The sequence below is a fragment of the Ambystoma mexicanum genome, chromosome 9, assembly GCF_040938575.1.
Source record: "Ambystoma mexicanum isolate Mex_15411 chromosome 9, UKY_AmexF1_1, whole genome shotgun sequence".
Taxonomy (NCBI): domain Eukaryota; kingdom Metazoa; phylum Chordata; class Amphibia; order Caudata; family Ambystomatidae; genus Ambystoma; species Ambystoma mexicanum.
In genome coordinates, this window is record NC_090931.1 from 1,068,655,826 (window position 1) to 1,068,682,714 (window position 26,889).

Below are 26,889 nucleotides of genomic sequence, written 5' to 3' on the forward strand. Positions count from 1 at the left end.
TTTGTATATATTGACAATTCCCAAAAAGCAGACCCAGCAGTTTATTTAGAAAAAGACATGACAGCTGTTAATGTTGCCATTACCTTGGTTCTTTACTTAGTTGGACTAAGGGATTCATTTTCCTTCTTTCTCCACATATCTCCTGTCCCAGATATTTATAGCTATTAACTTTCTTTATCATTCGCAAGGAACAAGGTATGGTCATTTTTTTACAACAATGAAGGTCCAAAAGCCATAAATTGTTTTTTGTTCAGATTAATGGTGAGACCATTTGTTTTTGCATACTCACACAGAGCTAAAGCACTGTTACAGATACCCACATAGGTGTTGTCCAGAATAATGATGTCATCTGCATAGCAGATCCATCCAACCTTATGTGGGCCAATTTTAGGAACGGCATTCATTTAGTCTTTAAAGATACCCCCGAAATCAGACATGAACAAATTGTACAACTCCAGTCCTCTGGGGCCCTTCACAGATTTGCCAAATTGTTCCATCCAAGTTGCACCCCTTCAAAATCTGTTCCTGGGCCTTGGGGGGACTTCCTTTCCTAGCCTTTGAGCGCCACACGGTAAACCATCCTCCTCCTGCCCCTCCTCCACATGGGGGGGGGCACCTTCCCTTGACAAAATGATTTTGCAGGCCACTTTAGGCTCGATGGCAATAGCACCTCAGAATCAGTTTGTGGTTCGCGCAGTTGGCATCATGCATACCTCTTATGGTATCATTTGTGGCAAAAGGCAATTAGCTTATACACAGCACAGTGAAATAATACATTAGGACTCTTAGGGGTCCGATGCACTTACTGTTAGATTTTTCTTTGTGGCCTACCTGGGTTTTTAAAGGCCCTGTACAACAAAAGACATGCAGACTCCCTCATTCCTCCGGGCAGCCCAAGGCATTGCTAAAAGAGAACACATCTCTGAAGCCAGAAAACTAGCCCACTGGCTCCCAATAAAGGAAAGGATCGTATTCAAAGCCCTGACACTGACCCACAAGTGCATTCACTTCACTGCTCCTGCTTACCTTTCTCAAAGGATCCACCCTGTCTCCACCACCAGGCCAACCAGATCCCCGTACACAAACATGCTCTCTGTGCCACTAGTAAAAAGAGTAAAAGCGGGTGGATCCAGCTTCCCCTACCTCGCGCCCACCCACTGGAATGCCCTACCTCCCACCATCCGTGGCGAGGAGTCCCTCACCACCTTCCGCAAAACACTGAAAACTACCCTCTTCACATAAGGACCGACACATCAGCACGAATACCTATCACTTATGTTTGCAATATACGACCAAATGCAATATTTGTAACAATAGTATGATTTCTTGTACTATTCATAATGTGTCAACAATCGCTATCATATGTACCATGTAACTAAGTTATTGCAAGTAACAGCGCCTCAATGCCCCTGGGCTGCTTGCGCGCCATATAAATTTAAATAAATAAATAAATTGCTCACATGAGAAACATCACAGAAAATACCATTACAAAAAGTGACATCGATCTTCAGTACTCTAGGGCATCGTTGGTATTAACATTAAGAGGTTTTCATGTGTAAGCCAAGAGGAGTTTGTTGTGCATTTTATGAATATACAGTATATTATTAATATGTAATAAGGTACCTCTGTAGGTTTAGCGCTTGCTTCTGTTATGTGTGTGTGATTGGCAGGTCGAAGACTCGAATACTGGCAAAGCCAACGCAGCCTTTCATCTTTCCTTGGTCAATAAACAGTACCAATTTTGGTTGGGTGATAATTGTATGTGAATATGTTTTATGTATAGTGGTTTGGCGAAAGCGCTATTTAAATAACCAATAATTATCATTAACTAGAGTTTAGTGACTTTTGAGTAGACTTTATTTCATAGCAAAAGTTGCAAACTGAATTGCTTTTATGGGCTCCCAATGTTGGTAGATCAGGCATGATGAGATTGCATGATTTGTCCAGGATTACACACTTTGTTTAGGTAGCGAAACCAGGATTTTGTCCTAGGGGGAGTTGTAAGAACCTGACCACATATCTTCCCAGGTATACTTCATATTAGTATTTGCTAAGGTTTGGCAATCAAAAGGTTAAATAATTCGTTTTCTAGCAATGCCTTGAAAAGTACACAAATCACATAATCTAATAATATGACAGTATATACCTGATCATGCATTTATTTTGCCCATCCTGAATACCAGGTTTTCTTGTGTAAATCAAGATAATGTTGTGGTGTGTAATATATGAAAGGACACTTTATTATTAATATGTAACACTATAGTTTGGGTGCAGCACTCCTTTAATTGCATCTGTGATTAATAATATTTCACGTGCATGGAGTAAGGACACTGGGGCCATGCATAAATTGGATCTGGATGCTGTAGGAATTATCCTGTGATGTCACATCCTGTGACGTCTTCCTATTGCCCATGTTAATAAGGCCCCCATTTTTCTTCTTTTTAAGTCTTGCCCTGCCACGTACCCATGTGCTTCAAGTCATCAAACATTGGACCCAACCAGCCTTCTTAGAGCCATTTTTCTAGGAAATGGTGTGGTCTTGATAGTAAGTAATTTACTATTAGTTTCAGGCTTGATCTAATATTACCATTGATAGCAAAGCCTGCTGAGGAGGCTCAGCTTTTTCCTGATAGTCAGACCCCCAAACACAGGTAACTGTAATAAAGACAACTTTAAATAAAAAAACTTTTGTATTGAAAGTTCACCACTGTGCAATAGTGATCGCAGTCAACGCTGCCCACCCTAAGCTCCACCTCCATGACCCGCCCACCTAAGGCCCTTTGTCAGGTGCTGCCCACTGGGCCCTTTGTCTTAAATCTGCCACGGAGTACGAGGTCTCTCAGCACTATTTTCTTCTCTCTGTCCTGGACCAACCCTATATAGTGTGTCCAAAAATATGCTTTTCCCGTGTAATTCAGTGTGTTTGTGGACCAAAAGCTGTTTCACCCACTCTTCAAGATTATTTCCGTCAGTCCCTTTTATCAGCTTTTTCAGACGCAGGTTCTCCCACCTTTTTATTTTCTATTTTCGAATTGTTCATATTTATCAGATGCCATTTCCCATACCAACTGATGCTCAGAGACTCTCGTATTTCTGCTGGCCAGGCTGACTGGTAGCTCTTGAATGGCCCTCTTATTCTTATTCACTCTAGCATTAGTGGGCTGTTAGCATTAATTGCTTCCGTAGAGGCCTGCCCTACTTTTGAAATCCCTCACCCTATGTGTTCTTTAAGCGTTGCCAAGCAAGATAGAATATCCTATTTCGTGAGTGTAGTGAACAACGGATCCGCTCTAGCTTCATTTTCCCATGCCTGTTCTTGGACCAGAAAACCTACTCTGCTCCGTCTTTACTCATAATGTCTGCAGTTTGACACTTCGGCTCCCATAGCTGTGGTCAGCAGTTCTTTTTAGCCCCTCCTTTCCTTCTCGTCATTCAGCTATTTGTTTGCCCCACCTCGTACTCACCACCAGCTTTCTCAACGAGTCTTCAGCTGTGGATCCGAAGCCTCTGCCGCCCCCATTGTGTGTTCCGCCTTGAGCTGCTTTCTACAACGTTGCACGCTTCTAGGCCTCCACCAGCGCGCCAGAGGTGGTGGATCGGCTTCGCACTGACTGCCCTCAGAAGAAATTTCTGGTTGGTGTTTCGTCTGCATGCCTATCCATGCCAAGAGATCAGGCCGCTCCAGTGCATTGCTCTGCAACCCTGCAAGATCCTCATGGGCCATCGTCAAACCCGCCGACGCGATTAGTGTGTTGCGAGTCCCAGCGGCTCAGCCGGCCACGTGTCCCGACTCGCCCCTGCAGTGTTTTCTCGCTCTCACCCGGGACGGGGCATTATGGGCTATCAATTCCTTCCTTTCCCATGTTCAGAGGCTGACCAGCCCCCGCAGGGGGTGCTAGAGGGACAGCCTACATAGCGGGCTGTCGCCTCTGGCTGCCTCCTTTCGGAAGTGGTCACCTCTACTCTTCCTCCCCTGTGAGGCGGAAAAGGCGTCCCCCAAGGCCTGACTTTCAGTGGCAGGCACTCGGGGGACGCTTATAAGGCAGGGTCTGCTGCGGGTCAGTTCTCTTTTCCAGCAGCCCCCCCGGCCTTTTGATCCCCACCTACCCTCACCCTATGTTAGGAGCGTAGTGTTAATTAAGAGGGAAAAACAAGGTAATTGGCAAGGTATAAGGATGCGATCTAGATTAGGCGGTAGTTCAGCTTTGGTTTGGCATTTGCATCACCAATAGGAGTGCAGTTTTGACAGTGTTAATAAATGTGAATAAATGGTCATATGTATATTGCATTGTGTTGTAGTATTATGGCAGCGTGTCGGGCGTTCCTAGCCAGTGAGGATTTTTGACGCTGCAGCTTCGGCTGTGGCGGTTCAGGAATTGCCGGGCTCGAGCCAAATCCAAGCGACGGGCACCGACTCCCCTCCAGGGCACTTAGGCTACAGCATCTCTTGTCAATGGTCCTGGAAATGTTTACTGACTGGCAGTACAACCAGAAGCGTATGTCCGCTTATGTCTCTGGCAGACATGGAATTACATGGGCCACCCTATACATGTAATTCTTTAGTATGTGGCTGGGACCGTCCCATTTTTATGTTGCTCCAAAATAAAACTGTGACCTTGTTTTCCAAATAATTTACAAAGTTGTCTATGGCTATTGTGTGATGTAATTAGGACATACTGTGGCCACAAGTGGTGGGTGGGCGGGAGGGGGTGGTCAATGGGGGGGGTCACCCCGCTGTGAATATTTCCCATAGAGCAAGCGGGGCTCAGGAAGTTACCAACTCCAACAGAACAATGCATCTATTTTAGCCCCTTGGTCACACCACCTCGGGGTTAGCTTTTGGTAAGTGCAGTTGTGTCCAGCATGGCTATGGACAGCTCCTAGACTAGATCCTCCATTCTAAATGCAATAAAATATTCATATGATTTTGGTGTAATCCAACTCATTTGATAACTACAGTAAAGGTTTAATTAAAACGTGCTTTGTATAAGGTATTTAGCATTAATAGCATTGCTGTAGCAATACGTAAAATATATTGGAATATGCAGGTAATGAGTGATCTGTTGACAATGTTAACACAATATTTAATCATGACGATGAAACAATACATCATATGCCAAAACAATAAATGCATTATTGAGTTGCAAAAAGAATCACTTTGCCAGCAAGGATCCCTTTTGCACCCTCCCATGGAAAAAGCAAAAAAAAATTGTGAACATTTCATGGGCCATTAGTGGTGCTTGTGGAGTACGGGTGAATTCCTAAATGCGATTTTGCTGTGGTGCGCAACATCCTTTTTTCAATTAATGAAACCCGTGTTGCATATATCAAATGACCATTGTGATCATTCTTTTTATAGCACATGATGGCCAGCACACTAGTACTCTCTCTGTCAGCCAAGCAGTAACACCGCTACTAGCACGTGCATGCACATACAGCAGGGCTGTTATTCTATGAATCAGAGTTACAATGCAACTTTAAAATCTCTTTTTAGAGTCTCTCGGTCTTCGCAGTAAAGTCTTAAGGAAAATTGAAACACTGAAGAGTATCAAGTGTCAGTCGGCTGGTGCTACTGTTCCAGATGAATTCCTGTGCCCAATAACGCGAGAGCTAATGAAAGATCCTGTCATTGCATCAGGTACATCACATCTATGCATGCATCTCTTTAAATTCATCAAATGTGATTATTAATGCTGAGAACTGCACATTCCTCTCCACTATGATCCAGCTGCACCAGTTGCTCGCTGCCCAATGAGCTACAAAATAAGGAAACCCTCCAAGTGGATGGGAGAGTTAGTGTGATTTGGGAGACTTGAACAGCTTCCATGCAACTTAATGTTTTTGATTACTTGTTTTACGAAACCAGCATTAGAATTCCTTTTACAGTATGCCTAGTACATCTGGAAAAATGGGCTATTCAACATGGGCATAGTAAGCATTTTTCATAAAAGCCCCATTCCCTGAACCTACCCCAGTAGTTAAGAGCTTTGGGATCAAAGTTATGTCCTCGGGCTCCAGAGATGCCCAAATCTCTGCGGTTTGCCAACTTGGATACATTAAAGTGAAAGTATTAAAAAAAGTTGTACCCTCTTTTGCATTTGAAGCTAGGACAAAGATTGTAACTGCATCTATAATGGGATCCCTTGACTATAGTAATGGAATTTATCTAGGCCAACCTGATGCTTTATTACAACGTCTACAGATTCTCCGTAACAGAACACAGCTGCACCCTTTGCTCTGGGGGCTCCCAGACTCACACATTCTCAAGACTTACTCTACCGTCTTCACTGGCTCCCTATTAGGAGTCGAGTTAAGTTCAAAATCCTTTGCCTTGTTCACTGTGACATCCATAGCACGGGCTGAATTTCTACAATCTAGGTTTGTGCCCTACAAGCTTAGTAAACACCTTTGCTCGGCTAACCAATTGCTTTTGAGCATTCCCAGATTTCACAGGGCCAGAGCTGGAGGAAGATCCTTTACTGTCCTTGCCCCCACGCTCTGAAACGCCCTTCTGTTTGAACTTCGGAAGTCTCCAGAATACTTTCCTTTTTGAAAGAACTTGAAAACCTGCCAGTTTGAAGCTACCTCCCTCGTCCACTCCTTAGCGCCTTGATGCCTCTCAGTCTTTGTGCGCGCTCTATAAATGTACATACAATACAATATCAAATAACCGGTATCAGGTAATAATGTCCCCATACATAATATCTCCATACATAATTTCGCCGGGAAAAGCCATTGGCGACATTATATATGGTGACATTATGTATAGGGACGCGTTGCAGGGATGTCCCTTGGTCTCCTTGTAAAAAAAAATTCAATGTAATGTCTCTGGAAAAAAATTGGACTTTTTTGCGGGGACATTATTACATGGAACCAAATAACCTTCCTAAATTAGGTTTCGGCTACATTAGTGTGGCGCCATTCATGCCACTATAGAGAATACACCACAAGCTGGTTATGAGGGTGCAGTTTTCTGTTTTATCAGTGCACTGATAAGTCTGTGTATGTGAAAATAGTGCACATGCCCAATGCCCAAAGAAGAGAAGAGTAGTGATGTTACCTTTCCCTTAGGGTGTAAGCAGTACAAAGACCGACATTCTGAATATCAAGACAAAAGCAGCATTCATTGGCCACTCGAATGAAGGTATGTAGCTTAACTATGAGTTCCTGAATTGTACACCTCCATTTCAGGACAGTCTTTTATGACTTTTCCCACACTTAGCATAACTTACTATATGAATAGCACTATATTTAACTGTGATCCAGATTACTTTTTAAAAGTAAGGACAATCACGAGTATTAAATTGTATGTTACCTGTTGGCTATTGAGCATTCTGGATGTTCATGTGCAGACACTTAGTATCAGAGTGCTGTGGTCCTGAGCCCCAGCACTTAGTTAATCAATTACCATGTGACTCCGAGGCCTTACCGCTTGTGCCTGTGTATCTTTTCTTAAATCATCTGCTTCAATTACCTGGGAGAAACCTACCTTGGTGACCCACAATGGCAAATGCTAGCCTTAATACAACCGTACTGTTAATGCCTGGTTTGCTGAAGGATCTCCGCCTCGGAAACAGATTGTGGTCTGACTGGTTAGGACTATCAATTCTCATACGCCAAGTAACAGCAGAATCCTGTTCCTCAGGATACACAGTACAGAGCTGAGGATTTATGCTGCACAAGCATGCATGCATGAATTCCACACAAAAGCGCTGCTGCACTACGGATTTTGTATCCCCCTTTTATGTTTGCATTCATAACTTTTATTCCCAGTCTTTAGGCTTCCTTGTCTCTCTGTTCGCTGAAAACAGTTTGACTACATCATCGTGATATAATAAATACTTTCCAAAATGTAGCCGGATAATCTCTTTGTCACAAAGTTGGTGCCTTTTGCCGAGTTAAGCATTGCGGACACGTTCAGTCACAATGATGAAAAGAAAACGTGTATTTGTAAAAAAGCAGGGTTCAAAATTGCTGGTAGCTATTTAGCTCTTGCTTCTAGCCTCGCAGAGCGTGGTTAGCTTGAAGAGTGGCTAGCATGAGCTAATTTTGGCTCCCCAGGCGAACGGGTACATTACAAACATACACATATCACATTTATTTCGAGTATTTGAGAATGTTGTTAAAGAGGAATTGACACATCTAGGACACATTTGAACCTAATGGATCATACAGAATGGGACAAAGGTTAAAATTTGCCTCTCCTGTGAAAGTTGTATTTGCTGTGTGCTGTATACTCGCTCCTGGTACCCTAGCGGTAGCTCCTGCCTATTGGGTGATGCCTGACACCCAGGAGCTGTTTTTACCTTCTGCTCATCGAATCTCAATTTCACACTCTGATATAGAGATGATACCTCAGGTTTGCTGATATGAGATTTAGCACTATAACAAATGTTAGTTATAAAGTTCAGTGGTACTCATTTTGTTGTCCTTTGAGTTATTAAATACTCTGCGCTGGGAATCTGGCCCATGACTGTTCACCTCTGTGAGCTATATTTCTAGCTGAGGAATACTTAAAAGCATTTTAGAAATATGAATAGTCCGAACTATCTTACGGATATGCTTTGCTCAAAAGCAAAATACGCTCAGTCCTTTTTTATCTTTCGAAAGCGCTTTTAATCTTTAGATCCTATAATCTTTGTTTCCAACAAACTTTACTACATAAAAGAACAGGTAACATTATCTTTAGTATATTCCCACCCCCTCTCCTCATGGCATGTACAGCTCCCGATTTCTATAAATCAAACCATCCCAAAGTTCGTATTCTAGCGGGACACAAGGTTTTGGCAGTCTTTCCCTGCTTTTGTAAGGGATGGTGACTAATGACTGTAGAACAGTAAAGCTTTCTCCTGCAAAATATGACAGGTGCTCCATTACAACCATAGTCAAACTCTTAACAGCCACATGACTTTTGTAGGGGTGTCAGGCTTTCTCCATAATCTAGCAACAGACCATTTTCCCACCAGAATTAGTTTCAAAATCATATCCAATAATATCTAGTATGTCCGATTATAATTTAGGCCAGAAGTATCTTAGGACAGGATTCGGCCAGCAAATATGCAAGAGCATCCCCTCTTGCCAACCTAACTTATGTAGTACCTGCAATGATTTGTAGAATCTATATAGCAGTTTGGTTTGTACACCTAAAACATTCACAGTAGGTGAAGTCTTTTTCTCCATTCTCTTCTCCCCCCTCTTCAGTCTGGGTTTCGTCCTTCTCACTCTATAGAGACAGCTCTTCTACATGTCTCAAATTCTCTCCTCACAGCCTGTCACTCCAAACGTTCCCCTATTCTTATTCTTCTCGATTTATCTGCGGTATTTGGCACTATTGATCACGCTTTTCTTTTTTTCTCCCTTTCCACGTTGGGTATTTCAGGGCCTGCTCTTGAATGGTTCTGTTCCTACCTTTCCCTACGGTCCTATTCCGTAACCTGGGTGGGGCACTCTCCTCCTTCACTCCTTGTTCTATAGGATGACCCTCAAGTCTCGGTACATGGGGCTCTTGTTTTCTCTATTTACACTGCTTTTCTTTCTACTCTTATCTTCTCCTTCCATCTTTCTTTTCATCTGTACGCTGATGACACCCAGATCATTTTCGTTTTTTCTTCCTTTGATTCTGCTCTCCATTTTACTGTTTCAAACTGCCTTTCTACTGTTCAAAACTGGATGTCCTCTCATTTTTTACATCTCAATCCCTCTAAAACTGAGGTCCTGTCCTTTCCCCACCCCTTCCCCTCCCTTTCGTTCTTTTCCTCCATCTGCGCGCAACCTGTGTGTTATCTTTGATCCTTCTCTCTCATTTTCTCTTCATATTTTCTCTACTGCCTGCTCTTGTCATTATGCATTTTTTAACATCCGTCGTGCTTGCCCCTATCTTTCCTTTCATCCTACGAAACGTCTTCTTTTCTTGCTTGTCATCTCCCCTATTGACTATTGCTCATCTCTATTGCTTGGTATTCCTGCTTCCTACCTTCCTCCTCTTTGTTCTGTTTATAATTCCTCCATTCGTCTCCTGTTCTTTTAAACCTCTCTACTTTCACTTTCATTACTCCTTTTTGAGTCTCGTCATCTTTATCACTTTCGATTGTTTTCAAATGTACTCATGGGCTGGCCCCACTTTATATCTCTCCGCTTTACTCTCATTCTATGTCCCTTCGTGCCCCCTAAGATCACAGAACTTATTTCTTCTAAATGTTCAGAAACCTCTCTGTGCTTATTCTCGTTTCCGTTCTTTTACTCTTACTTCGTTCTGCCTCATCTCTTCGTAGTCTTTCAATTAAAACTCAAAACCCATCTCTTATCTTCTCTTGTCTCTTCCCTGGCTTCCCCCTCTTCTGATTTACTTTTACTCGTGTTGATATTTTATCGTGATGAATTGTACTGCTTTTGATATATTTTGTTCAGTGCCTTTAGTGAAAAGGCACTCTATAAATTCAATAAAATGAAATGAAATGTGACCTACTGGAAAGCACAGCCCAATCTGGTTCCTCGTACTGACCATTCAGTTCCTTTTCCCAAGCTTGTGCATCTCCAGGGCAGCCTACAGACTTAAGCCTCACTAATCCCATGTATATAGGTTATTTCAGTCCCTTCAAGGAGGTTTATCTTGGATCATTCTTTCCATGGGAATAAGCGCTTGGCCAGCTTCTATTTTACTGGTAGGGTTTGACAACCACTGTCCTAATTAGAAGTATTGCGATCTTGTTTGCTAACCCTCAAATTCAACTTTACATCTTTTGAAGCTCTGAACCGCTCCTCCTTCAAACACATGCCCCATCTTGGTTAGCCACCTTTTTTCAATGTAGTAAAAGCCTTATAATTAATTCCTAGGGTGAAATTGAGATTTACAAGTAACAGTGTGGGGGAGATTTAAATGATCTAAACCCTGGAATCCACATGAACTCATTCCACACTGTCATAATTATGTTGGTAATCAGGTTTTATAGATAGTGACTACGCTCTATGTATGACATGAAGCCATTGTTGCTTCGAAATATGGGTCCCACCACTCCTTACTCTATAAAGCAGCATTGTTCTCCACCTCTTCTTGACCCATTTCCCTATCACCCTCAGCATGCAGGCCCTAAACAAATTTGTCATGTCGTGACCATCTAATCCCCCGCCTTCTCCCTTTGTCTTAAGAGTCTTTTTTTATTAACCCAAGCTCTATTACCCCCACAAATGTAACTGGAGAACATACTTTGTATTTTTAGTAAGGTTTCTCTGGGGGCAGCAATGGGCAGGGCCTCAAACAGATATAAAAAATATCTGTAGGACATCCATTTTAAGCACCGCAATGTGTTCTACCCATGGGTTATGTAACATTTTCTGTCTACCTAAGTCCTGTTGTATAGATTTTATCATTCTGAGGTAATTAGCGCTGTATACATTTGAGATTTTATCTGATAGATATGGGCCCAGGTATTTAGCATATTTCTTAACTTAATGGAAAGGAAATCTTTGTCTCAGTGTATTTACTTCCTCAGTTGCGAGGGAAACGTTTAGAATTTCACACTTATTTAGAATAACCCAAAGTCCTGCCACCATAGAAACATTTTTAATTTCTTCCATGATTTCAGGGAATGAGTTCTTGGAATTCGTAACCATCATAATCAGATTGTCTGTGAAAAGGCACAATTGGTGGAACTCATCCCCACCATTCAACCCCCTTAATATCTGTGTTCTGTCTTATGAATGTTGCAAACGGTTCCATTGTCAGAGCGAATATGAGTGGGGACTGTGTGCATCCCTGTTTCGTCCTCCCTTTCATCATAAAATATCTAGATAAGTGGCCATTAATTCTGCTTCTGGCCCTCGGCACCTTCTAGTTAGCAAGCATCTTTGTAATCATTTTCTGACAAAGCCGTACCTTTCCAGTTCTTTTTTATATAGTCGCATGCACCACGATCAAACACGTTTCCATTATCTATTGCTAGGGATGTAGCTTTCATTTGAGATCAGTGTGCCTTTTCAATTACATGGAAGACCTTCCTAATATCATCAAAGGTATTTCTGTTTGGAATTAACAAGTTTGGTTGGGATCAATTAGACCAGGACTGTATTTTTCTATGTGTTTAGCTAGAATGCTTTAATAAAGTTTCATGTTTATATTGATTAAAGAGATTGACCTGTAAAAGGAGCATACTTGGATGTCGTTACCTGTTTTGGGAATAACAGTAATTTGGAATTGCTCCATTAACAGAGTAAGCTAACCTGTTTCTTTTATATGATTGAGGCTTGCTTCAAGCGCACTTCTTTACCCCTCATAATTCCACTTATTTACCCCTAAATACTACTTGAATTAGTCCCCTATGAAGTATCCTGTGGGATATTTTCCTTGAAAAAAATCAATTAGCATCTCCCCTAGTTCCTTCCTGTAGAGGGGATCCTTTAGAAGATATTCTTCCCTTCTCACCCGGCTCTGTTCTTCCATCTTGACTTTGAGTTATCCACACTGTTCAAACAGGAAAATTATACCAATTCTAGTCTCAGTCGCTGTTTTATAAAGGTCTTGGGTTGCTAAAATATTAATTCTAGAATATGAGCGATGAACATGGGAATAGAACGAATAATCTCGACCCGAGAATTAAGTCCTCCAGACATCTATTAATCCCCTTTTAGATATCTTGATTTTCACCTTAGCTGACATTGCACCCATTGAGTATTTTACATTATTAGATGACCTGTCCCTTTTTAGGTCATATAGCAAGTTAGTCTGCTATCAGTAGATCTTCTCTTCCGCCCTTTCCCATAAGCTTTAAGCATTTCCCCCTAAATATTGTTGTCTCGGATTGGGAGCATACACAGATAGTAGTGTGACATATCTACCTCCCGGATCTGTCGTCCTGGTTGTGACCTGGAATGATGCATCCTTGTGCAACAGTATGGAACAATAGTAGTGTGAAATTGTGTAGGTTAGTTTCTAATCCTTAGTCTATTGGTATCCCCCGTTCCCAGGTAAGTCTCCGGGAGAAGAATTATGTTGGGTCCTGTTAATGTTATTGAAGCTCCTCAATCAAACTGCCCCATTTATTTGTAGTGTTGAGACCCCTTACACCGAGCCATCGTTTTTTTGTTATTTCAGGCTGATGTGTTTCAACCAGCCATTCTATCCGTCCCCACATTTTTAGTTTCCATTTTCCTGATTTAATTAGTACCAATCCTTGTAATATCTTTCAACTGCCTTGATAAATGCACGTCCCAAAAACTCCATAACGTTTCCAATGTCTTCTGTCTCAAAATATCTAACTTATCTTTGGTACAGAGTATCATACCTCAGCTTTTCTTGCATGACTGTTCCCCAAATTTCACCTCATATGCTCTCGATACCACACGCCCGCCTTACAATTTAAACAGCATTATAACACCTCAATCCCCAACATGACATGCTGCAAATCTGGCAGGTGAGTATTCAGCACCAGTGGCTTTCCTTCTCTCATGCCTCTGTTTCTTTAGAGGCCTTATTCCAGTTGCTTTGTATGTTCCAGTTATTCAGTTCAATTACCTTTATCCAACGTAATGTCATCAGGGATACAATACAATTTAAAAAACAATCATAAGTAGCACAACAATCACAAAGCAAGAAATGAAACATTAAGACAGTCAATTACAATACAGGATAACATCCATAACTATTATTACTTTATAAACTTACATAATGTAAGAACTATTAAGCTGAGAAGAGATTTCACATATGAATCTGTCATGTTTATCTCTGTTGAATACACTTCATGGCATATAATGACTTATGCATTGGTATAATACAATCTAATCTAATGTATACTACAATATCTAAACATTGGTACATCAGAGATGTAAAATGATCAAAAAGAACAATGGATACTAAACAGTGATGTCACCAGTATTCGTAAATATAGTGTGGTAGAGCAAAGGTAAATCTATGTACTGTCAGATTCCTCAGCAAGGTTAGTCATTTTAATAATGGCCTTTGTACGTCTTCTCAGCCAGGCCCAATGTATAAACTTTGCTACAAAGTATACTAGATTGTTATTGTGGGTAGTCTTAATGATTGCCATGGCTTCATGTAGGGTGCAGATATTGTGATACTTTAAGATTGGTAAAAGGTAAATACTTCAAGGATTTCTGTAAGTTATACATAGAAAAATTAAATGTTTCAGAGACTCTTCCATCTCACTACATGCTGGACATACACTATCTTGCAGCTGTTTCAAGCTACTATGAATCTTGCAACGTTCAAAGTGCCCATCGAAATTTGATATATAAGGAACGGCAAATGCAGGGTTTATCAAATTCAGGTAGGTTTCATACCCAAAGTTCCTTTTGTTTAACCAATAAGACGGGCCTATCGATAATCTCCTCTGCCTTTTCTTTACACATTATGGAAAAAGCTTTGTTCTTTGCTACGAGATTCATAGCTTCTGGGTCATAACAGAAATGTTCCAAATTTAGTGTCATTAACAGGGATTTTATGGGATGTAACCAAGGGAGAGGGCCTGTCCAACCTCCTCTACCATTATGTCCCGTAGCATGGTTATATGTGATTTTACTGATGGACATTACAGAGTGGTACATTTCATCGCAGCCAAAACACTGGAAAACATAGAATTATAGACTTTTTTTTTTAATTTGGGCCCCACTCCCCTTTTTTCAACCCTGATAACGCCACCCCAAACCCATCCTGACCCATTTTAACCCCTTACCCCACTACCCTTTATATATTTATATAGTTTTTTCTGTGTTATAGCCATGGTGAAATGTACCACTCTGTAATATTTTTGATAAATGTACTGGGTACCGCGTAGCACTTCTGTGTATTTAGAGAGAGCAGGAGAAGCCCATGGGTGGATCCAATATAGTACAGGATTTAGGGCAACTTCCTCTGGCATTGATGTTATATCTGTTTCCCAACGGCACTTGGACATTTGAGCTACTATTGGGGAGATGCAGTCGTTTTTTTTAAAAAAAAACATTTTTGCTAGTTGCGAGGCCAGGCCTCAATTATTATTACATCTTTTTATAGTCTCAGTAGGGTTAGTCCCCCCTCGAGTGTCTAAATTGTATGAGTTTTACCATGTATTGAAATTGCCGTCCCAAAGGGTAAATCCATCTTTACCGGATTCTCTTCATAAGGAGCCCTGTGATGGGTTTCATTGTCCTTCTATGAGCCAGCGTCACCGGTGAATTGTCTTTAAATACTTCAACTACACAGATTTTGAAGGTAATCTTGGGGGTTTCCCGTAATGCAGCCAAGATATTTTCATTAGTCTGAAAGTCATGAGAAATGTCCTTCAGTCGTATTCTGGATTCAGCCCTTACTGTTCTATGTTCTCTGTCCATTTCATAGCTTAGCTCATGTCTGGTGGGTCTTTTGTAATTGTAGTAAAGAGAAGGCATACACATTCTCCAGCTTGGGGTCTGGCATGTATTCACATGCTCATGAATATTCCCCATCAGGCTGGAATCCTTGGCAAAAGAAAAAACAGTTTCACTTTCATTTTAAAACTGTATTTCTCCTCTAAACCAATCACTGTCCTCTGGGTCATACTGCCCCCATGCAATGACAGTCCTCTACCTAAGCCCCGCCTCTGGCAGCCATCTTCAGATTTTTACTGCACGCTTCAGTGTTGGGAGTCCTTAAGTTTCTCTCTGAGCTATTTGTACGTTTTTTCCAAGTTTTATCATGTAAAAGTGAATTTTTTGTTTCCACCAGAACCTGTGTGCTCTTCCCCACATCATCCGGCAACGGGGTCCCATTGTCGGTGAAGTTTTACACCCCTCAAGGGCAAAGATTTGTCGAAGATTCTGGAAGGCCATCTTGGGCCTACTTTGCGCCCTCCGACCATGACAGAGGAGAAAAAGGAGGGAAGGACCCTCTTCAGGCCCTGCACCAAATTAGGGCTAAGCAATGTCTTTGTGGAGGACAAGCATCTACAATATCTTTACTGCCTGCACCCGGACCACAACGAGGATGGGTTTGAGATATGCGTGGGTTTCTCAAAGAAGACAAAGGACAGGCATAGCAGGCTGGTGGCTTGGCTCAAATCGAACTAGCCCTCTGCCCTGCGATCCGAGCAGGGCCATGCCTCACCCACAACTGGCCGGTCCGAAGAGCGGTCTCCCTCTGGGAAGAGATCAAATTCCTGAGAGGTCGTCGCATCTGTGGGGCTCCAAGATAAGCCCAAGAACCGCAAGACCGATTCTACTGGTTTCACCGCTGATGAAGGTCCCAGGTTGGATAGGCTGCGATCACTATCCACTAGCCAGCCTGCCCTCGAGCTCCTCCTCAAAGAGAAAGTCTTTCACCCTGGCCAAGTTACGGGAGAAATCAGACAGGCCTAGGACGAAGGCAGAAAAGAAGGTCACGCAGCCCAAGTAGGCTCGACCAGCGCAGTCAAAATCCTCGTTGACCTCTTCGTCGACACCTGCGGTGACAGCAGCGGTAGATGCTGATCTGCAGAGGGTGGCTGCTACAGCGCAAAGGGTATCCCTGCCTCTGAGGCGCCTGCGCCTCAAAGGCTGCAAGCACCCCTAGGGGGGGGAAGACACCCGTCCAGATCCCGGTTCAAGACCCCCAGGGATCAAAAAGGGGGGGTGAAAAGGCCCCAAGACAGCCCTCCAAGGTTTGCGTTCAACTGATGGACATCTCATCCACGGACGACGACGACCAAGAGTTTGTCCATATGATCCATGAGGAGCATGACTGCGGCGCAGGGCCTAGTGCTCAGTTATTCCCTGCGCAGCCGTGGGACATACCCATGGACATCCTGTCGACTCTCCACACCCTGGTGACAGAGATCCAGCAGAGGTTGCCCCCAGCACCGACTCATGTGGTGCTGCAGGCCATCTGAATAGCCTCTGCGTAAGAAGAGATAGCATCATCTGACGCCTCCACGTAAGCCTCCTCCACCACATCGGGCTCCAACTCCACCAGCGGACCTGGATACACACACGGGTACGGACACGGCCACGGGAACCAACGAAGATGAGGACTTCATCCCGGCAGACCATGAATCACTGCATCTGGACGCTGCTCATAGTCTCTCCACCAGACGAGGTGGATCATTCTACTCGATCTCCAGGGCCTCCGAGCTGTTCCAGCTGGTGCTCGAGGAAACCAAGAAGGATGGTTTCTTGTATCAGGGACGAGAGTCCAAGAGGAAGACGATCATGGCAGTACCCTTTCTGGACAAAATCTAGGAGGAAGGCAAAGCCCTCATGAAGAACCCATGATTGGCTCCAACCAAACAAGACAGATTGAAGAAGAAATATAGGGTGCCGGACTCCGCGCCCAAGTGCTTGAGGTTACAACAGTTGCCGGACTCTGTAGTGTTGGCCGCCGCAAGGACATGTTCGGCTAACCCAGCTTCATCATCATCATCGGTTCCCCCCGAACTGCGAGGGTAAGAAGATGGACGCCACGGGGAAGAGTCATTTACACAGTGGCATCCACGATCAAGGTGGCAAATGCTCTGGTTTCTTGGCCCGATACGACTCGGAGCTTTGGTACAAGCTAGGCCCGATTCTGGAATTGCTCCCTGATGATAAGAAAATGGAAGCACTGGCCGTTTTTCAGGAAGGGGAGGTGGCGTCAGACCATAGCATTACGGTGGCAGTGGACATCGCTGACACAGGTTTCAGGTAGATGGGAAACAGGCCTGCCTTTGTCGGCAGGGATGGCCACAAACTTTCATCAGGATGTTCATGCAAAGGTACTGGGCATGCCCTTCGATATAGATAATCTGTTGGGAAAGGTGGTTGATGAGTCCCTTCAAGCCATAAAGACAGATACGGAGACGGCATGTTCCCTTGGCACTCTTCAGCAGCATCGCTTGCCGTCTTTTCGCTCCTCCAGGGGAAAATTAAGCAGATCTTCCAAGGGATTCTCCACTTCATACAGGCAATCTTCTCGATCCTTCACGCAGGAAGCCTGCAGAGGTCGCTCCAGGCCCACGATGGTGGAGGTCAGTGTCACCGTTGCTCGCAGGGCGCCGGCGCCCGGCAAGCCTGAACCGGCCACGTCAGACCCCCACTCGTGCACCCCAGTGGAAGGCTGGCGTCGAGGTCTGTCAGCGAGTGGAAGAAGGTCACTACCGACAGATGGGTGCTGGACGCTCTCACCCAGGGGCACACCTTGGAGTTCCAATGCAGGTGCCCACGTATTCCACCAGTTCCTGTCAGGAGCTTCACATCCCTCGCTTCTGCAAGTGCGAGCCATGTTACGAAAAGGGGCAATAGAGCTTGTTCCCCAACGACTACAGAACTCTGGAGTCTATTCCAGATACTTTCTGGTAAGAAAGAAGACTGGGGGTTGGAGACCCATCCTGGAACTGCGCCTTCTGAACAAGTACCTGAAGTCCCAAAAATCAGGAGTGGCTTTCTGAGCAGCATGTAGATTTGTACCCTGTAGCTAGGTTTCTGTAATTACAATAAGATCTGCCTTTAACTCAATTATAAAGTCAGATAATTCAGCAGCATGACATACTAATGAGCCTGTGTTCAGAAGTACTGTTTTTAGTATTAGTGAGGTAGCCCGTGTAGAGGACTGGCTCCTTGGAGAAACCTCCTTTTCCCTGGATATTACTTATTCTTTTTGCATCAGTTGTTGTACAGGCTACAGAGGAGCAAACAGTCTGACTTGACCCCATATATAAACGGCAGGGAACTATCATGCAATGCTGCAACTAGCCTTGCAGCTGATTCCTTTGAATCAGGGAATAGGTTTGCAGCAGGACAGCATCCTGAGTAGAGCTGAGGTGTAGGGACTGAAAGTGTGGTGACGCACACAATATATATAAAATATAGATAGAACACTGAGATAAGCCTGTCAACACTCACCAGGCACTAAGCAGCACAAACTGGCTCTGAAGCATCTGACACCGTAATAAAAGAGCGCAATAACCACAAAGAACTTGGTAATTGTAGTTCTAGCGCAACAAACTAATAAGGTCAGTTACTTAAACCCCAGAAACATGTAAAAACAAAATGTTTAGACAATTGTAATGTGAGCAGGGCAAGAGTAAAATAAGCCAAGGTTTAAACTATTAAAAGTCAACTGTAAGCCATTAAAAAAAAAAAATCTAAAATGTTTTAACAGGACAGAGGTACGATAACTAGCAGAGCAAAATAAAGATTGACCCCTGTTCTAATGTTGCCATATCAACCTTCCCTCATCCCAAGGATGGCCCACCCTTTCTAGACCCGCTTCAAACCATGTTTGAAAGTCTCCAGGATTGGGTAACTCTGCTGTGAATGGGGGCGCCCATAGGTCGCTCATTGGAGATGACCAGGCGGTGACCTTCTCCGCTCTCCACCTATTTCTCCAAACCCCCAGAGGACTTTTAGAATGGGGTGTTCCCTGACTTTCCTTGGTATGGAACGGGGCGGATCTATAACCATTCACCAACTGTTACTGGTCTCAACATGTAATTTTCGGTGCAAATCCAGTATTTGTTATTTTTGCGCCTTAGGGGCTTATACAGCACCCACAGTTCTGTCCCTAAAAGGTATCCCTCTAGGTTTGGGAAACCCACACGCCCGGATTCCGGTGCCTGGATCAGTCTCCCATATGGGATCCTTGGTCGCTTACATCCCATACGAATCGGAGCAGGGCTAAACTCATTCCGTCTGTTTATTTATGTCTACTGGGAGTGTTGTGAATAAGAATAGTATACATGGAAGAATATTCATCCTCGCCACCTTTCCCATCTGCCTGCATGGTTTCCCAGTGGTGTGGGAAATTGATCTGAAATCGGGATTCCAAGTCTCTCAAAATACACCCCGAGGTATTTCAATTTAGAAGGGCAACACTGGAAGGGGAAATTCCTGACCTGTTGGGTGATGGCCCTACCAGTAGAAGTTAGGATTTGTCTTCATTGATTTTATATTTTGATAGTCTACCATACTCTGGAAATATTTCTAAAAGGGTCTGTATCGATTCCCAGGGTCGTTTGATTACAAGCTGAATATTATATTTCTAGTAGCCAATTCACATACCATTTATCCCATCACTCTGTTGTATGGTCCCAGCCAGGGTTTTGATATCTAGGGCGAACAGTGGGGACAGGTGACAACCCTGGTGTGTTCTCCTGTGTAAATAAAATTACACAGACAAAGCACCATTGACCATAACTGCTGCAGAGGGCTCCAAGTATACTGCTCCCACCCATCTCAACCAATGGGACCAAAATCATACTTTCGCATTACCCCTTTCAAGAAGGCCAACTGACCTGGTCGAACGCCTTCTCACCTTCTAGTGATAATATCACTGGGTAAGTTGGTGCCTCCCTTGCCACATAAATCAGATTCAGCGCTTTCCTAATATCATCCGCCCCCTGTCTAGCCATAACAAATACCACCTGGTCTGTATGGGTGAATTCCAGAAGTATACCCTCCAGTCTAGTAGCCAGGATCCACGTTAGTATCTGTGCATCTACATTTAGGAGTGAAATGGGCATGTAGGGAGTGCATGACTGTGGGTCCTTTCCCTCGTTGTATATCAAGATAATCAAGGCCTGCAAGAAAGTGGGAGGTATCCTCTACCCCTATAGGGTTTCCTCAAACTGGATCGCTAGTCTGGGGCCAGGAGTCTCATAAATGTCTTATAGAAAAAGACTGTAAACCCATCCGGTCCCAGTGCCTTTCCCAGATTCATTCCTGATATCACCTTTGACTTCTTTGTGTGTGACCTTCCCCTCTAGCCTAATCAATTGTGCCTCCCTTAGTCTTGGCATCCCTGTCTTGTTTAGGAAGTTGGCAATATCTGCCTCTTGGATACTCACCCATGCACTGTATAATCTCAAGTAATATTCTCCAAATGTGCCCGCAATCTCTTTACCACCTGTACGAATCCTCCCTGACTGTATTTACGCTACCAATTCCCCTTTCTGCTCTGTCTCTGTAGCCTCCTTGCCAGCAGGCCACATTCACCCACAACCCTTTTACAATTCCTTTTAACATCAATAGCCTGCCTTGCACTCTGTTAGGCAGAAAACTGTGCAGTTCACTTAGGGACCACTGTAAAAGATTTAGGACTACAGGTGGTTGGTAGTAAACCCAATTGGTAGCAGTCTGTACCACCCAGATTTACCTGGTAGCTGTGGCTGAGCAGTCAGACTTCTCCCAAGATGAGTTAGGCAGTATGCAGAGTATACACAATAGGTACAGAGACACAGTAGTACAAGCAAACACTGACCAGAGCTTTGGTGTAAAAGTATATAATGATTTATTTAAAGACACACTTGTAATTTACACTAGCACAAAAAGAGGTAAGTAAATTCAACACACAGTCACTGTTACTAGATGTACATCCCTTATTCCTTATTAGATAAGTCTTAGTTAACACTACTTATTTCCAGACAGAGGTGAGCGCTTAACTAAAGATGGCACTCCAATAAGTTAAGAAAAAGGGAGGGAAAAGGTAGAAATTAGGAAAAGCACACAACACCATACTATAGAAGCACCCAGCAAGGCAGGAAAGTCAAGTCTACTTGTGAGCAAAAAGGTCAGAGGCCAGGCTCCCTCTTAGAGAGAACAGAGCACCAATGCGCCCAAGATCACACAGTTTAAAAGTCTTGCAGGGAGTTCAGAAAATAATTAAGTCAGCTCAGAAAAGTTCAGTTAGCCAGCCTGGGGCTAACCCAAGTGGTAAGTGGAGGCTTTAAGAGTCACCCCACACAGACTGTTGCGAGGGAGGCCAGGCGGACACAGTACCTTCAAAGTGGAGAGGATCATCCAGCAGGGGCAGTTGTTCCTGGCAGCAGGTGCAAGTCACGGCGTTGTCCAGAGGAAGAGATGGTCTCAACGTGGAGGAAAGCTGAAGGTCGTTGCACTGCCAGGGAAGAAACCAGCCGCGGAGTTCTCCGGTTAAAAGGTATGACCCTTTTATTCGCGGTAGTGGAAAAACCATGGTATCCTGGCTGCCGGGGTGCTTGGCACAGGCAAGGCGGCCACGAGATGATCCGGGAAGGCGAAAAGACGGGCAAACTGGTTATCCCCACCAGTCAAAGGAAGAAGACTCTCCGGGCTGGAGATCTCCTCTGTCGTCGGGAAAAGTGGTGAGACGGTTCAGCAGGGCTCCACCGGTGGTGTCGTCATTGCAGGTCGGCTCAGCTTCTCCCTCTTTGGATTCTTTAGGTCCTGTGGCGACTTCTGAAGTTCCAGTCCCCAAAGCCCTGCTTTTATGCAGCAAACCCCCATTCATTCGACCTAGCTGTCAATCAAACATGCTAAGTGGTGAGCCGGGCGGCTCACCACTTGGGCCAATCACACAAGAGTGTGACTTGAGTTGCCAAGGCAACTCAGTCCAGGGTGCCTAAACCCCCTCCCACACCCCCTGTGGTACCCAGACAGAGTGGCACCACTTTTGGAGGCTTCTGTGGAGAAGCACGCCAAAAAGTGGAACAAAGGGCTCGACTTGGGTTGGAGTCACAGAAGCGAACACAAACGCCATTTTGGAACCGAGTTTCGGCAAAAAATACCAACCAGTGATTTTATATTAATTTAATAAACCAGCGGTATGTTCGAGGCTATATTGAAAAGTGGTAGCCTCGAACAATGGGAAAATCCCATAGGAAAATATTTGCGGTCGAATATAAAAAGTAGTATCCACTGCCACCAGCCAAAACTCGATCAGAGGGAACGGAGACGTGCCCCCTCGAACAACAGACCCCGGGGCAATCGAATTGCCTCGACCAGTACGTCCACAATATGATGGTTTGTACTGGTTTCTGTTCATAATTTGGGACTAGTAAAGCCAATGGTGACTTTACATGCCCTGGGAGACAGTAGTCAGTCCCACGGTATGGAGTCTATGTTTGGGGGTCACTATGACACCCCTGAGTTACTGCACTGAGGGTGCTGTGTAACCCACATATCAAAAACACATGAAGCCCTATGGGGTAAAGGACCCCATAGCCCATAAAACACATTCAAAGGCAAAGGAACACCTCAAATCATGTTTAAGAGTGGGAGTAAAAGAGTCTCACTCTTAGCAGGAGAAAAAATAAACCCCAAAAATCCAGCAAAGCTGCTGGGGGACTCACTAGGTTTGGGAAATTAGCCTTAACAGAGAATTCTCCCTAACACACTCCCCTCTTGATCTTGTGGTTCTTAATCCTATTCTTAGTATCCTGTGTGGTCCAACAAGTTAGTCAAATTTCCACAAACACAAGCTCCCTTTCATCCCTCCTTGTAGTGCGTCTCATGGACCATCGTAATATCCAGTTTACAAAGAGTAATTGTGCAGCGTATTCAGACCTTTAACATTCAATGTCGCAATTTTCCACCCTGCCCCTTTTCCCTCCGAGTTGGCATTCCTCTACCGATCACCACAACTGTAGGCATTGCAATCCCAGCGCAAGTGATTGGGATTGGTCACTCCCAACAGCCTTTTTTCCCATCTTAATTATCCGCTTAGTCGTCACCCTCCCAGATCTGAGTTTCCTGTTCCCCCTCCCGCTACCTCGCTGCGTTGCGGAAAATCATCAGCATTACTGGGCAGCCCTCTGATGTTGGAACCCCCAAGTCCACTTTCCCCTCTGTCCACCGTACTGGGTGGGCCCTCCTCCCACATGTGTTAACATAAATTTTGAACTCCTTAGTGAAATGATACAAAGGTCACCAGTGTCTTAACTCCTCCTCCAACTCATAAATCACCACATAAGAACATTCTGCCGCCCTCTCCTTTGGTGAGCATCTCTCCTCCCAGTACATTTCTTACTCTCCATAATTCCCCTCCCGGTCCATCTCCAGACCTCTTTGCTAGTCATCAACCCCCTAGTGACATTCTCCTTTTCTGTAGGTATGTTTTATGCTCTCCAACGTCCTTTCCCCATCGCTTTCATTGTTTGGACGCTCAACCTCTGGAATTTCCTGGATCCTGGGATCTTCGTTCTGCCTTTCTCGCCCATATCATTTCCTCTCTGGGTGGATGCTGCCATGGCTCTCCTCTCCTCTTCATTGCCTACAGTAAGCTCCTGGGTAGTCTGGAGTATCTCTTCCTTTCGGGAGAGTGAGAAGAACGTTACTTCAAATTCGAAAACCAGTGCAAAAGAGTAAACCCATCTACTTCTGATTTCTTCTGCCATATCTATTCTGTCAACAGGTGGCATTCCTTTCTTTTTGCCAGGGTCAGCATAAATCCTGATAAATCTGTATTTTATCATTTTTGTATCTGATCAGTTTCACTTAACTAGACTTAATGAGTCTTGGTACATGTCCCAAAAGCTTTGACATTTAATCACCACGGTTCTAGGAGCTGTACGTGGTCGGCCTCCACAGTGCGCCTTTTCAATTTGAAATAATTGAAGGGGTGGTTCCCCTTAGACAGGAGCTTTCACCACTTTGCATACAACTGTTTGTGTGAGCTCCTGGGTTTCTCATTCTACCTTTGGTGTCCCAAAGAACCACAAGTTGCACCTCTGTTCCCCTTTTCTGACATAGTCAGTTTTATTCTCCAAAGCACTTGTAACGGTATCTAGGTCATTCAGTTTGTGCTCATACTTCAACTTCAAGAGGTCTCCGGCTAATTGATAGTTCTTCAGGGCTTTCAGCATAGCTTCAGCCTTGTTTCGCCTATTTTTAAACTCTGCTATGGATGCCTGCACCTCTGATCTCATAGCTTTAATCTTTGTCAAAACACCATAATATTGTGCTTTCTGTTCCCATTTGCCTTACTCCCTGTGGGGGCAGGTAGGGCCTCTGATGTGTTCGCTTCTCTGGCCCCATGCTTTGTTCTACTGGAGTGCGTGTGAAGCTTTGCAACGTAACTTTCCAGTTGCTGTGTACTAAGTGGTGCTGCATCTTATTGGGCTAATGTCCTCCAATGTTCTCGTCTTCACTCTTCAGAGCCCACGCTTGACTGCGGTCCCTGCTGCCTCCCTGCACTCACCACAATTCAGCAGATCTTTGTAGCTTCCTGCCTAGGGTTATTTGCACTTTCTCTCTGTCATTGGCTGTTTCTGTCTGGGCCTTTTAATTTTGCATCTCCACCACTGCCAGCCAAATTACCTCCCTCCGAAGAGACTGGCCTGCTGTTATTTTTCCTCTATGGCCAAATTGGCCTCTGGCCGGCTCCAATGCTCCCGGCGACCCTATGCGCCATCCCTCTCGGGTCGCCCTCACGGCGCTCCTCCTCCCACCACTGACACTGGCCTGAGGCGCATGCCAGCCTCCAGGCCTCACCAAGGATCTGGCTCAGGTTTTTCTCACGGCTCATGGCATGCATCCTCCGAGATCTCTGCGACACCACCTTCTGCGTTCCCACGTCACAGGCCCGATGCCAGAAGAAATCAGCACTGTCTGCCACACGTCCCGGCCTCTGTTGGCCTCCTTGCTTCCCTTGGTGCCCCCAAGACTAGTGGCTTTGTACAATGTCTGCCAGGACTCTAAAGGGGTACGAGAACGGCTTTGTTTGTGTCTTGAGGGGGGAAAGCCTCTCTTGCTCGGGAGGGGGAACAGAGCTCCTTTAGCAGGGGGCCATCTTCAATGTGTCCCCTAGAGGTATGTACTTTTTGAGACTGGTATGTACTTTTTGAGACTCATCTGCCCATTAGACAATTCCACTAACCTTTTTGAATGCGTCACCCGTTACTCTTTCGTTATAGGAAGAATCCTCTCATTCGTGGCCTTACCTTTCATGTGTAAAGCGTGAACATGGGACACATTTGTGTTTTTTTTAACAACTCTTTATATTTTGTTAGTGGTAGCATATTAAAATATCAAGGTAATCACAAATTAGTGCATATAACTGGACTTCATCAGAACTGCCAGAAACCCACTTAACTTCTGTCCTGTGTGGTTCAATCTGTTACATATTGTCTAATGTATTCTCGATTGGGAAGAGAGCAAGCAGCCGTAAACTGGTCAGGATATCACTGTTTTAGCTATAGTAAGCTGTTAATGGCTACCATACTGTGTGAGGCCCTGGCTGTTTTTATTTTAAGAATGCAATATAATCCGCGCTATCATGTTAAGGTCTAACTGGCCACTATAATGAGCTTTGCCACTGTCAGGAGCTCAGAACAACAAACGTTGTACTTTAATAGCCTAGTAGGAAGGATTGATTCTCTGACTCCCCTAGAAGAGTCAAAGGAAGATCATATATGAAACAGTTTTAATTGCCACTAATTCTGCACTTCAGAACCTTTAAATTGTGTGTCCATCCCACCATATGTCTAATATGTTTCCAGCATCTTTCTGATACTCCCTGTTATGTGTAGTGTTTATCATCTATACGCAATTATAATTTGTTTTAAACATCTCATAGCCTTAGCTTTCTCATATTTATTTTTAGTACAACATCATCTTGTTCATTAGTCGGCGTCCCATCCGTCTACTTTTGGTTCATTTCACTTTCATCCAATTGAATGTCAAGTGCTCAGCTCTGTCACCCGACGCCATGTTCAGAGTCCAACCGCAAGTTCTGCTGATAGTTCTCAACCCTCTTAAGTTTCTTCAGTAGATTTAGAAGAATTTTTAGCTTGGAAGCAGAAAATATATCTCTAGAAAGCTATCAGATAAGCTCATTCTCTGGAAGATGGGGTCCTCTGCAAATGTTGACTTCTTTAGGTTTTCACACTTTAAAAAAAAATGTTTTATTGATTTTTGTTTTCTCATAACATGGAACATTTCATTGCACTGCCATGTGCAGTGACTTGCATCACTTCAATAAATCATGCATGTGTATAGTCCCCAACAACACCCCCCATCCCTCTTCCTTCAACTCCCACACCCCAACCTTGCCCGAAGCACTAGTGTACAAACAATACATTGCTTATCCTTCTATGTGGAACCCCCTTCATTATGGTGGGATGCATCCAATGTGTCCTCATCCTCAGCCCCAATGGCAAACAACGCCTCCAGCAGGGCCTCCCACTCCATGAGTCTCGCATTGGTATCCTCATGTCT

The 26,889-nt window shown here is 44.1% G+C and overlaps 1 protein-coding gene across 3 annotated transcripts in view; it reads left to right on the forward strand.

Moving 5' to 3' along the window:
* Positions 1 to 26,889, forward strand: part of WDSUB1 (WD repeat, sterile alpha motif and U-box domain containing 1) — a 987,384-nt gene that overhangs the window by 897,734 nt on the left and 62,761 nt on the right. For 2 of the 3 annotated variants that reach the window (XM_069616372.1, XM_069616373.1), the window contains exon 10: positions 5,495 to 5,638. In XM_069616372.1, the coding sequence (XP_069472473.1) occupies positions 5,495 to 5,638 (144 nt within the window). Of the gene's footprint in view, positions 1 to 5,494; positions 5,639 to 7,071; positions 7,145 to 26,889 lie in introns of all 3 variants that reach the window. The other variant, XM_069616374.1, reaches the window with a different exon arrangement.